The sequence below is a fragment of the Vigna angularis genome, chromosome 9 (assembly GCF_016808095.1).
Source record: "Vigna angularis cultivar LongXiaoDou No.4 chromosome 9, ASM1680809v1, whole genome shotgun sequence".
NCBI lineage: Eukaryota > Viridiplantae > Streptophyta > Magnoliopsida > Fabales > Fabaceae > Vigna > Vigna angularis.
Window position 1 is genome coordinate 22,952,400 of NC_068978.1, and position 14,577 is coordinate 22,966,976.

The 14,577-nt window shown below is 32.1% G+C and overlaps 1 protein-coding gene across 1 annotated transcript; it reads right to left on the minus strand.

The window, feature by feature from the left end:
* Positions 1-237: 237 nt before the first annotated feature.
* On the minus strand, positions 238-4,450 carry LOC108322520 (uncharacterized). The gene is made up of 2 exons (XM_017554644.2): positions 3,977-4,450; positions 238-960 (listed from the first exon to the last, which is right to left on the minus strand). The coding sequence occupies exons 1-2, from the start codon at positions 4,289-4,291 to the stop codon at positions 550-552; spliced, it is 726 nt and encodes a 241-aa protein (XP_017410133.1). The 5' UTR covers positions 4,292-4,450; the 3' UTR covers positions 238-549.
* Positions 4,451-14,577: the final 10,127 nt, after the last annotated feature.

Sequence of the window (14,577 nt, forward strand, 5' to 3'; positions counted from 1 at the left end):
ATACAAGTGTGAGTCCATATCTTATATTGAATATAGGATATAAATGAAAAAAGTATAACACTATAAGACTGGTTAACTCAATACTTTAAAGTTTTGGATAGAGAATGATATCAATTTTTTATATGATTGGACTTATATTTTATTAGTGTTTGTATTTCTCCAATGAACATCTTTCAACCCAACACATGAATCCTCTCCCCCTTTCTTTAACATATAAAAAGAAAGAATATGACAGACTTAGAAACGCGTTGTGGTTCTAAATATAAATTTGTAACAGTCAGAGATGAATATGCTCCTAAAAGCTATGTACATATATTTTTCTGCATCAACACACGATTTAAAGTAATTCTACATTTGTGAAGTATCTCATGACATTTAGTTAACCAAATTCTGGACATTACTGTGTTGACATCAGCAGTATCTCAGCTGAAGTTGAAGCCAAAAAGCAGGTTGATGCATCAGTCCAAGTTCAAGTATGCATTACCAATTCACAATGTCATCCCCCATAAACTTCTTTTCCTCAAATGAAAATGAACTTTGAGTTTTTTCTCAGTCTTTCTTGCTGTCCTTGTTTTGTTCATTGATGAATAAAGAAAACAAGACCACAATAATACCTCCAAGAACTGAAACTCTTTTCCAATCAGCACCTGAGGATGAGGCAACAGAATCAACTATTCCAAAAGTCAGCAAGCCAATGAAGAAAAGATAAACATTTTTCATGGTTTGGTTGCCACTGTTTTCTTTGTTCACATCTTTGATCTTTTCCACCTCCTCCTTGGGTTTTGCTTTATCAACAAGATCCTTCTGTCCAAGGTTCTTAAAGAATAGCCCTTCGTTTCGGTCCTTCTGCATTTGGTCCTCGAACTCCACTATTTTCTTTTCACTCTCCTCAATCTCTATTCTGTTCAGTTCAGTAGATTCCTCGAATGCTAGCATCTCACTCTCTATGTTTGCTGTTATCTGTTAATCACAAATGAATCTTTGCATGGATTTCATTCTAAATCAAACTACCTTATTATAATTTTAATTTCTCTTATTTCAATTATGTGGGGTTTGATCTCCTATCAAATATATTTCACTAAATCTTTCAAATCCTCAATTTTATATAGAATCTTTACACAATGAACTTCTGACCAAAATATTGGCCAAAGTAAAAAGGAAATCTAAAAATTACCCTCTTAAATCAGTTTGATAAAATATGTTTTTCTCCCTCAAAACATTTCGACAAATTCACATTAGTTTCTATAAATTGTTAGCTAAAGCCAACATTTCAAATTACTTTACATTAGTTTTTTAGCATCTTATAAATCCTTAAAATATTCGATTTACAATAGATTCTTTTCTTGTACATTTTAAAGTTTTTTTATAAATTGTTTTTTAATTGAGTACATAGAAAATTTTGACTTAAGTATTTATAATGTTATCTCTAATATTTCCTATATTTTGGTTAAATTAAAACTTGTCTCTTACTTTTCTATTTCAATTACAAAACCATATATCCCCTACTATACAAAGATAATAAAATATAAACATCTTTATTTTTTACTAAAATATCTTCTTTAAATCACAAACCGATAATAAAATAAAATCATCTTGGATATCGATATCGTGACCTTGTTTTCTTCATACAATCATTGTTATTTCTTTGTCACTAATCTTGGGATTTAAATCCTCTGATCCAACCTTTTGCTATATACACATTCCATCAATAAAATACCAATAAAAAACTTAACTGAATCTCCTTTAACCAAGGTCTGACCAAAGGAGGTTTAGTGAAGTTTTGAGTCAGTCTTTAACCAATGAAGGATGTTTCATCCTCCACCTCCAAGGGTTTCATCCTGTTACTCCAAAATTTTTTAAAAAACCTGTAGTGCCCTCCATTAATATATGATTAATTTTTAATATAAATTTTTTAACCAGATTCTTTGATCCAGGATTCTCAATCTCCATTAATATATCTTGTTTTTATAATTTTAAGATATATAAATTAATTAATAATTAAATAATTTTGTTTGTAAATATTTAATATTTATTTTAAATTATTTTAATGAATTAATAATACTTAATACTATCTAAAAAATATTTTAAATTTTTCATATCACTTTTAAATAAATGTATCAATTTTAAATTAATATTTTTCATAAATTAAATTAAACATTTAGAAATAATATAATAAAACATATTAAACATTTAGAAATAATACTTAATACAAAATTACCTAATTAAACATTTAGAAATAATATAATAAAACATTTTAAAATAATCTAATAAACATATTATTTCTTTCGGATTTCTATATCCGATTAAGTGTTTTTTTATAATATATGCTTTCATTTATGAATATTAAATATACATTTTATTAGTTTTATTTGTTATTAAAATTTTTAATTTTTTAACACAACTCAAAATAATAAATACAACAAACATACTAATTTTAATATATGATAATAAAGACATAAACGTGTAACAATAATAATCAAAGGATAAATCTGGAATTTGAAAACGTAGATGAAACCTTGGATGTATAAGGTAAATGTTGGATTAAAAGGAACAAACCAATATTGGGCCGAAACCATTAATAACATCAACTTGGGTCAATCTCATATGGCTATAACTATATGGTTGGGGGAGGTAGTTATGTAAGATTAGCAAGGAACAAATAACAACGAATAATAATCGTATGAGAAAAACGTGTCAGGATATCAAAAGATGTTTTTATTTTATTAAGTGTTTTGTGATTTAGAGGAGATTTTTTGAGCAAAAGACAAAGAGATTTATATTTTATTATCTTTATATTTTAAAGAATAAACAATTATATATATAAAATGCTTATAAATAAAAAATTATAACCAAGGCTCAAGGATTTGGATTTTTTTTTTCTGACTTGAAACACTTCTAACTTTGAATAAGATTTTTTATCTTTTTCTTTTTCAATTTAAAAATCCAAACTCCTCCCCAAATTAGGAATGTAGGATAAAATTATAAAGAAATTAACCTAAATTTATTTCCAACTAAGTTTGTTTTGTATTGAGTTGGTAGTATTTTTGGTAATGTTTTATGTACTTTTGTCTACCAAATACTTTTTTATTCAATTGAGGATATTGAAAAGTTTGACTTGAATATTTAATGTTATCTCTAATATTTTTTATATTTTTTTGTTAAAACTGAACAAAATTAACACATTAAATTGATTCAAAGACAAAATAATTTAAAACATAATGCTAAAGGCAAAATATAAATAAATATTATTTTCAAAAGATTAAATCATAATACTAAATATAGATTCTTTAAGAAAATTAATCAATTATACACTAAAAGACAAAAATTTTATTTAGATTTTTTTTTATTGAAGCGTTACAACTTTTAAAAAATAAAGTCGTACATAAAAGATAACTGAGTTGTATAAAAAGTTAAATTATTCATTTTGTCAGTTTATAAATTATTGATCTAATTTTTACATATAAAAATGATTTATATATATATATAATATTTAGTTGTATTTTTATTATTATATCTATAATAATAATTTAATATTATTTATTTATTATAAAATGATTTAATATTTATTTATTTATTTTAATTTAACTTGTTTCATAAATTTAAAAATTAATATAAGTTTTTTATTAATTTAACTCGTTTGAAGTATCACATTAAATATTCTTTTAAATCTCAAATAAACATTAAATTAAAAATAAATAAAAATATGAAATTACTATTATAAATATAGGAATAAAAATATTACTAAATCTATGTTAAAAAATTAAAATAATATATTAAAAAAAAAAACAAATCAAGTCGGGAAACTAAAGAAATTTACATTATATAACTACAAAAAGTAAATAAACAAAATTAATTTTTCACATTCATTTTAAAACCTAAACTTGGTAAACTTAAACTTAATCTGGAAATTTGAATCTAATGATGAGGAAGAAGAAGAGAGAAATGAATTAACATTAAGAAGTTGAAGAACACATACTCTGGCACCAGCTTCATCCAACTCTTTGAGAGCATCTTCTCCGATCTTGTCAAACTCAGCTTTCGCCTCTTCCCCAAACTGCGACAAATACTCTGACCTCTCCTCCAGAAAATCGGTGAGGCGAACCTTTTCCGTCTGAAGCATGGCGATTCGTGCCAGAAGCTCTTGGCTGTTAGCATCTCCTTCCGCCGAGGAACCCTCGGAATCCGACTCCTGCGACTTGCAAACGCACCAAACGGAACCTCTCACGGTGTGGAGCGGCGCGTGGTGGAACGCGTGCAAGGAAGCGTGAACAATGGGCTTGAGGGCAATCATTTTTTCATACCTGTGTGAGTGAGTTTAGTGGTTTCCAAATGGAAGAGTTTGCGTTATCTTTTAAGGGAATAATAGAGAGATAAGGATGGTGTTAGTAGCTGGGAATAGGCAGATGCTTCGTGTGTGTACTTTTCTCGGTTTTGTCTTTCGTTTTTCGGTGAGGTTTGGATAAGGGATGAGTGTTTTTGTTTCAATGGGTCACTTTTATTTTAGGTTTAATCCTTTTCGACATTCCTAATTATGTACGAATGTCTCAATTGGGTCCTCGTTTTTTAAAGTGTATCAAAATGGTCCCTAATTTTGAAAATTGATATCAATTGAGTCCTTTCCGTTAAGTTGGCTGGACGGCGTTAAAAAAATTGATGAGTGGATGCTGAGATGACGAACGAACGCTCGTCCACCAGCGAACGAACAGAGAATGAACGCTCGTCCACCAGAGAACGAACGCTCGTCGACCTCTTACTGCTGGACGACCGTTCGTTCCACACTAGACGACCGTTCGTTCGGTGGTCGACAAGCGTTCACGCTCGTCGACCTCTTACTGCTGGACGACCGTTCGTTCCACACTGGACGACCGTTCGTTCGGTGGTCGATAAGCGTTCGTTCGCTGATGGACGAGCATTCGTTCGCTGATGGACGAGCATTCGTTCGCTGATGGACGAGCGTTCGTTCGCTGGTGGACGAGGGTTCGTTCGTCATCTCAGCATCCACTCATCAATTTTTTTAACGCTGTCCAGCCAACTTAACGGAAAGGACTCAATTGATATCAATTTTCAAAATTAGGGACCATTTTGATACACTTTAGAAAACGAGGACCCAATTGAGACATTCGTACATAAATAGGGATGTCGAAAAGGATTAAACCTTTATTTTATTTAGTAGTTGCCTTTAATTGTTTTAAGCTGCTTTCTTAATTTGGTTTCCATTTTCACAAAATCTCACCTTAATCTATTTAATATATTTGTAAATATTTAGGACTTTTAATTTGACTTCTTTTTGTTAAAAAAATGTAGATTAATTGAATATTTGCTCTATAATTTTTCCGTTAATTATTATTTTATTTTTATATTAATAATTACATGTTAAAAAAAATATCAATATAAAAATGATTCTTTTCATCAAACAAGTATTTTAAACTCTTATAATTATTAAAGACTTGGAAACATGTTTCATGTATATAAATAATGTCTCCACGTCTTTAAAGCACACACTACCGTAACTAATTTTATATCATGTGTTGGATAATTCTTCTCATATACCTTTAGTTGACGAGATGCATACACTATTGGTTTCCTTTCTTGCATTAGTACACATCTCAGTCCTTGATATGACGCATCGCAGTGCACCTTGTAACATCCCAAAATACAGTAACACCATATAGTAGAATTAATTACATTTAATGATAAACAAATCAGTCTTAAATTAACGAAAGCAAGGGTTTAGGCTGATCGGCCTTACAAGAAGTTAAATAAGAAAACACGCTCGACATGAAAGTATCCAACCAACGGTTACAAGCACCGATACATACCGATCGACCAATTAATGTAAAGGTTGATCCAAAAATCAGTACAATGAAACAGCTAATCTAAACAGCTAACCGAACGCCTACTGTTCGGCCTTCACTTCCACATCTACAAAGGTTGCTTCCTCCAAATTTTCCTCTTCCAGCATTTCCTCGAGCAACGCCTCACCATCTGCTCACATCCACACGGATGATCATTGCATTGACAAGACGGACGTACATGGACGAACGACAACACAAGGAAGAGAACACAGGGTAAGCTTATTGAATTTAATTCAAGTAAAATCATTCATTTCATAATACATCAAACATATCAAATATTTCACAACATATAATTAAATCAATCCCTTAACTCAAATCAATTCCTGATACTAGACTGACCGTCCGGACTGTATGAATCTGTGTAGCTACAGGCGTCCTTGCACCCGAGTGGTGTAGTAACTGGGAGACCCTCAACAGCTGCCACTCGAGGTTAGTCCGTTCTTACGTCGCCCATGTTAACTTATGGACTAAGGACTTCCTGCCATTCCCACACATGAACTACTCTCCTCTACATGAAGATGAGTATCACGGAATATCAGGATGGACCAAGCCAGCATTAGCATGTCCACAGTCATACTTTACAAAATTCCATATTCAACCATGAGTCGTTCCTCCCTGGAACGCTCGTCCAAAATTCACAACTATAATTCACCTCATACAATGTTCATCATTTATAATCTTTCACCTTTATTTTCATTTTTGTCTTTCTGTCAAAGTACATAAAAATCACGACCTCTTTATAACGAGAACGAATGTGAGGAACGAGACTGAAGGACTTGCCCCGTTCCAAAATAAAGTAATACCGGCTTCAAGATAAATGGACGACCTATTTTACAAGATAGCTCGACACGGTCGGTCGACCCGGTTGGACGACCTACGTCAAGAAGGGTGCTCGACACAGATGGATGATCTGTATTAACAAAGGTACTCAACACTGTCGGTCGACACAGATGGATGATCTGTATTAACAAAGGTACTCGACACTGTCGGTCGACACAGATGGATGATCTGTATTAACAGAGGTACTCGACACTGTCGGTCGACACAGATGGATGATCTGTATTAACGGAGGTACTCGACACTGTCGGTCGACACAGATGAATGATCTGTATTAGCAAAGGTACTCGACACTGTCGGTCGACACAGATGGATGATCTGTATTAACAGAGGTACTCGACACTGTCGGTCGACACAGATGAATGATCTGTATTAGCAAAGGTACTCGACACTGTCGGTCGACACAGATGGATGATCTGTATTAACAAAGGTACTCGACACTGTCGGTCGACACAGTTGGATGATCTGTATTAGCAAAGGTACTCGACACTGTCGGTCGACACAGATGGATGATCTGTATTAACAAAGGTACTCGACACTGTCGGTCGACACAGTTGGATGATCTGTATTATCAAGGACTTTTCCAGAAAAGAGTAAGAGCGCTTGGTGTAAGACCGAGCACTGCCCAATACGATTACTATGTGTAAGATCGACACTGCTCATTATGAGCTCTAAGTAAAAGACCTACATAGCTCATGCTCGACCAGAATCCTTCCCAAATGAAAGTATTCCAATTCAAAGAAGTTTACTGGAACATCAATCGGTCGAGAACCGTTTAATGTCGGACATACGTTATCATAGGGAAGTTGATATTCAAGTTTCACTTATGTTCACTACTTCTAAGCATGCATATTTCATATTCACATGTATCACCCATATCATACATTTCAACCAACATATATCATGTTCATATAGTACAGCAACGTTCGATCATGCATACTCAACCAATATACACCTCATACTTATGATCATATACCAAAAATCAGATAACACAGTTCATACTTCATGCGACACACATAATATTCATACAGTACAAGACACACATACGAATTAAATTTAATAAGCTTCCCTTACCTGGATAGCAGTGTACGCCCTAATGCAAAAGTTGGGTTTGTCTCTTACAACGTTCTACCCTCAGTTTCTCTAGACACTTTCACTTGATCTAAATACCAAAATCAGAGATTACTCAGATACAGTCCATGCATGAACCGAGAGCATGGTTTCGTATGAAACCCTAAATGGACAACTACTAGAGAAGGGAACTTACTAGCTTAGATTCCAATTCTGTTCGGTCCAAAAGGAAGATCACAGCTGGACGAACGTTCCTACGGTTCTGAAACGTGATCGGAGAAGGAAACGGTGAGTTACAGAAGAGAGAAGTTGGAAGGTTCTAGAGAGAAGTTGGAGAAGATGAAGGTTTGAGTTTCGTGAGGTAGAAGATGAGTGGTGCAGGTGAGAGAGCTTTCAAAAATCTAGTTTTGTTAAGCTTACGTTCGTTTGAACGAACGCCTCCCAAGTCGACACCTGCACACCAAACTCTGAATTGGAAGCTTCTCCCGCGACAGGTGGCGTGTGTGCATGTGATGCAAGGTGCGTTTTTAATGCTTTCAGAGTAATGATGAGGCTCGGTTCACAGTGCACAGCAGAGTGGTGTATGGGATTGGTGAGTGGGTTTTAATGTGTGAGTGTGGAAGTGGAGTGTATTAATGGTGATGTGACAGAATTTACTACTGCTAATTATTAGGGGTCTCACACACCTCAAAATCTTTCTCAATGTTTGGACTTTCTAAACTTGAAGCAGATGTCAACTTCTTCTTCATCTCCTCAAAATTTGTATGTCCAAACAAACGGTTGATCCTTATAAGTCAACTACGTCAATGTTCCCACTATCTTGGAGAATCCTACCACAAACCTCCGATAATAACCTGTCAGCCCCAAAAAAACTCCTCACTTCTATCACCAACGTCAATCGTTTGATACGTTGTCCTTGAAGCTATCAAATTATTACTACTTTGCAAGGAAACCTCAATATTGCCAAGTTAGTAGTCAAGAAAGTAGATAGAGTTAAAGTAACCCTGAGTCGTTTCCCAACAAATACGAAATTGTTTTTCAATACTTGATTCTTACGGAGATTCTGAAAGATTAGTAAATGCTTAAAAATAAAAGTGAAAAGTTATGCTAATGAAATTTATATTTGAAGAATGTTGAAGAATGTTTGAGTCTAATTAAAGAACAAATTGGAAACAAAGAAAAAATTATAATGAAATATGTTAATTTCACTACTTTTCCAAGATAGATTTATCATCGGTTATCCACATATTATTGTTCGGGTTTCAAATTAATTAAAGTACATTCTTAATTAACTTGATGACGATCTTGCAATTAATCAAAGTATATTCTCAATCAAAAGCAAGATCTTTCTAGATTATTCACAATGAATTCAACCCAAGTACATTCTCAATTGAATTCTATTATGTTTAATCATGTATATTCTTAAATCTCTTAACCAAATTGAAAGTTCCTAAATTCAATCAAAGTACATTCTCAATCAAACCTAGAAACTTTTGAACTCATATGATTAATATGCATGTAGATTTAAACACCTTATGATGCAAAAATCAATGTGATTGAAAGATGAAAGACATAGAAAAATGATAACTTAAATACATTAATTCAACTTAACCTTAGAATCCATAATGAAATTACACTAGAATAATAGCCCTATAAGCTTAGTCCCCCATGAATGGAGTGGAATACATGGTAAAATAAATAAAGAGGAGTGCTAGATGATTGTTTTCCGGTGAAGGAGTCTGAGTGAATGAATGAGTGATTATGCTCTCCTAGTCTCTTTACATGGGACTTGATTATAGCAAATTCAGTGTTGTTAAGATTATAGCCAACAAAATAGGAAGGGTAAATTCAACCTTAAGTTGTCTCACAACAAACACCAAATTGAATTATAACAAATTAGTTCTTATAAAAACTACACAAAAAAGGTTAGTCAAATAAAATAATAGAAGTAATTAAAAAAAATAAAAGATTACAGAATAATAAAATAACAAAATATAGAAAGAAATTTATAAAAAGATTTAAAAAGATAAAAATAATTATAAAGAAAATAGGTTGATTTCCCTGTTTGTTCAAAATAGGATTCATCATTGGTTATCTACAGATGATTGTTCAATTAACTATTGCATGGTTGTAATCGACTATAGCATGGTTATAATCGATTACCAAAGACATTTTGCCCATAGAAGCTGCCTTTAATCAATTACAACAATAGTGTAATCGATTACCATAGAGTTTTTGTTTATACAAGGTAAAGTTGTGTCCCTCCTGCACGACTTCAGCACGCAGTTTACAATGCGTGGTAATCGATTACCATGCCCCAAAATCGTTTTTGGGGTGCACGACTTCACCTCTAACTAATATGTCAGGGTGAAGTCGTGCAGGGGGGCACGACTTCTTCATTTGAAGTTGTATGGCCCTCTACGACTTGCCTATATCGATAATTTGAAATTTTTTGTTTAGATCCGTAATTTTTTATTCAAATTTGCCTATATACGTACAAAAGCCTGAATGAGAGAAGAGTGAAAAATTGTATTAAAACCATGTTTAAGCATAGGGCCCATGGGTTCATAAGGAAAAATGGAGTTTTGAATTTGGTGTTGAAGTGTGGGTCTAATGAAAGAGAGTGTGGGTGGAGTTTCTCTTCATGCAGAGAAACATCTTTTTACGTAATAAGTAGGAAGAAAGAGAAGGTGAGAGTGTGGTTGAGGGAGTAAGGGACCGCATGGGTCCTCTTAAAAGAAAAGGGGATAAATCCTTGGGTGAGTGATGGTTTATTTAGAATGGAGTGGATACCAAGTTTAGTGTGTTAGGGGTAGTGTGTAGATTTTTTTTTTTTTTTGGTTAAAGTGTGGAACGTTTGGTTGATGTCACATGTAATGTGACTGTATGTTGTTGTATAATTAGTTGTGAAGTGGGTTTCGGCCAATAATGAGATAGTAGCCCATTTTATGGTTCACGGTAGGGGGAGTTAACCTAGGTTTCTTTCTATTCTAGGTTGTTGTTTTGGCTTTTGTATATCCATTGTTTTAGTTTGACTTGGTTATGTTGATAATTATTTGATGATTGTTAAGGAAAAGTTTCTATGGGAGAATTAATTTGTGACTAAGGTTGTTGGACAATATGATTTGAGTAGGGATAACTATTTCGGTCGTGCACTAGTGCAAAAACAACATATAACGTCACACGTTCAACGTCCAACCACTGAAAAACCAACGTTAAAAATGACCGGTGACATTTTTGAAAATAAATGCAATTGTAGAATGTCGAAGCCCCATTCAATTCGATGTTCTATGATGGTAATTATTTAAACCAGTGCGTCATTCTCTTTCTTCCTTCTTTTAAACCATCAATAGTATGTTGAATTCTGTAGGGATTCGACGTAATATTTGTTAATCAGAAGCCAAAGAGTCACCATTTTTAATTCTTTTTTCTTTTTTCTTTTAAACCACCAATAGTACGTCGAATTCTAAAGGGGTTTCGACGTATTATTTTTCAGCCAGAAGTTAAAGAGTTACCCCTTTTTAATATTTTTTCTTTTTTCTTTTAAACAACAAATAATACATCGAATTCTGTAAGAGTTTTGACGTATTATTTGTCAGCTAGTAGCCAAAAAGTAACCCCTTTTTAATTCTTTTTTCTTTTTTCTTTCAAACCACATATAATATGTCGAATTTTGTAGGAGTTTCGACGTATTATTTTTCAGCCAGAAGCCAAAGAGTTACCCATTTTTAATCCTTTTTTCTTTTAAACCACCAATAATACGTCGAATTCTGTAGGGGCTTCGACGTATTATTTGTCAGCCAAAAGTTTCCCCTTTTTAATTTGAGCGGGAGATTGAAAATTCATTCACTTTATCTTAGCGCGCGAGACCCTCTTCTCTTCTCAAACTTTTCTCGAGCGAAGTTTGATGACCATCAGATGTAATCTTTCTTTCATTTGATACAAATGCATGTTAATTAACTACTTTATGTATAATTTTCGTTTGTTTTTACCAATTATTTTCGTGTTCTTGTCCTTCATAGGCGCATTCTGCTTTCTCTCTCACTAGTGGAAACACTTTATTCCAACAAACCCACCTTTTGAAGGTTAGTTTTCGTTTTGAAGAACTTATTTGTTGAACTTGTTTGTTGTTTGTTTTTATTGAACTTGTTTGTCGTTGTTATTTGGTTGAACTTGTTTGTTGTTGTTCTTGTTTGATTGAATTTGTTTGTTGTTTGTTATTGTTGTTTGTTGTTGATACTATACTACACATTCATAGTTCATGCTTTATAAAATACCAAAAATAGAAATTTGTTGTTTTTCTGCTTTTCAAGTCTCGTAGAGTTGTAAAAAAGGCTCACAATTAACTAAAAAAACAAAAAAAATTACTTAACATCGAATATTGACAAAATTCGACGTCAATTTGATTAACGTCGAATTTTGAAATTCGACGTCAACTTAACGTTTCCCGATATGACGTCGACCTCAAATTCGACGTGAAAGACCAAAAAACAACGATGTTATATGGTATTTTTGAACTAGTGGTGCGATGTGGGAAAGAAATTCTTTTGGCTATGATGCGGGAATATGATAAACAAAGAGATGATGACTCTTTTGGCCGTGTGATGTAAGAAAGAGATTCTCTTCGTCCGTGTGATGCGGGACGAGGATGGTTTGGTGGTGATGACTCTTTTGGTCGTGGGATGCGAAAAAGATGTTCTCTTTGACCGTGTGATGCGGGAAGGGGATGTCGTGTGATTTGTACTGAATTGGTTCATGAATGATGTGGTTGTACTGGTAATGCTGTGAACGAAATATGTTTATGATTAAATTATTATGTGTTTAAAATGATTATTGTATTTTGTGTGTTATGATATTTCTAGTTGCTCACCCTTGCATGTTGTGGTTGTGGTTTCCACCTTCGATGACCGTACATGTACAAGAGTAGATGGCGTTGCAAATAAGACTAGATTGAAGTAGCAGACGTGAGAGTTGGGATCTTTTAATTCGGAGTTCATAATTTATTCCTTATTTAAAAGCTTTTCATAGTCAATATTTTTATTGTAAAAGAGATTATTTGAGATCTCCATTTTGAACGGACGACATTTATAGTTATGTTTTGATTCTGCATTTTAATCAAATAAAGTTTGATTATCTTAAATGAATGTTTATGAAATGTTTTGAAAGAAAAAAAAAATATTTTGACAACTCAGAAATTGGAGTGTTACACACTGTCAACAACCAAACACAATTTCCTTTCATTTGTTGTTCATTCTATTTTATATTTTTCTTATTACTGAAAGGCATTAATGAAAGATGATAATGAATTAAAATACTTAAGTGGTATTGAGCACTATTCTTAACTTATCAAAGTTATTTTGTATTTGATTTCATCATTTTTTTTCTAGTGAAACATCATGGGCATATGACGAGTAAGTTTTCACACTAGTTATTCATTGAGGGCTCATAAAGGTTATTGATCCGAGTTATAAACTTGTCATTTATATATACTAGTCATTTATATTGTTTTCCTTATTGTTGAGGACTTATGAATTACCAATTTAAAAATACAAGACAAAAGAAATCTCAAGCTCAGCTTCGGGGTAGGGATTCTCGTGTAAAACAACTAACTCAATAAAAAAGTTAATTTAAATCAAACTCTACATGATTGAAAATTGTTATTAGTTAGCTAAAATAAAACAAAAAGACTTGTTTATTTTAGGTTTAATACCTATTTTGGTCCCTCGATTTTTAGGGTTTGTTCAAAGTTGTCCTCCTTTTTTTCAAAAGTTCACTAACATCCTACTTTTTACAATATGATTGGTTAATGATGAAGATGAAGAAGTGTGATAAAGCTTTTGAGTGGAAAGAGGACTGCAACGTGGCACTCTCTTATTGGCTGAACTTGCCAACTAATTGGACTAATTGGACATGTCATCTAATTTTGGCCACCAGAGCAACTTTGTCGTTAGTTTTTTAACGCCGTAAGCAAAAAGGATCTACTTAAACTATTTTTGCGAAAAATAGGATGTTAGTGAACTTTAAAAAAAAGGAAGGACAACTTTAAACAGACCATACAAATCGAGGGACCAAAATAACTATTAAACCTTTATTTTATTTTATAGGTAAAGTAATCCGCTATAAATTATTAGCCATACTAAATATCCAAAAGAGAACTGTGTACGGTAGTTTGGGGTCTGAAAATTAAACGTTCAAAAGTCTTGGACTTAAATTCGACCTATTTTTAATTTAAATTATATTATATAAGAGATTTAATAGGTTATTATTATCTTTGTAATCTTTATTTTAATTTTTATTTTAGGAACTTATTATCTTTATAATCTTTATTTTGGTTACTCTGATATTTTTTTTAAGAATTAAAACTGCTTATAACTATTTTACCTATAAATAAAACTTCAACTCCCATTACTAAGGGACGAAACTTTTTTAACTTAAGTATTCTCTATTGCGTTTTAGGAAACTATTTTGACTTTAAGTATTTTTATTGCGCTTTAGGTCAATATGGTTCTTATTCTTTGTACTTGTCTTTTGATAAAAGACACTTAATTTTTTTACGGAAGATATACATTCACACACACACACACACACATATATATATATATATATATATATATATATATATATATATATATATATATATATATATATATATATATATATATATATATATATATATATATAAGTATGTAATTTAAAAAAATCATTTAATTATTTTAAAATAAAGAAAAAATATTTAATTATTTATTTTAATAAACAAAAAGTAAATTATATTTTATTAACTAAAAGTAAAATTATTTAATCTAAAATATTAATA

What these genes read in the sequence shown, in the direction of transcription:
- LOC108322520 (XM_017554644.2), bottom strand. Translation starts at nt 4,291, where the DNA reads ATGATTGCCCTCAAGCCCATTGTTCACGCTTCCTTGCACGCGTTCCAC. An exon ending in TGGATGAAGCTGGTGCCAGA is followed by an intron (nt 961 to 3,976) that starts GTATGTGTTCTT and finishes TGTGATTAACAG; the next exon opens with ATAACAGCAAACATAGAGAG.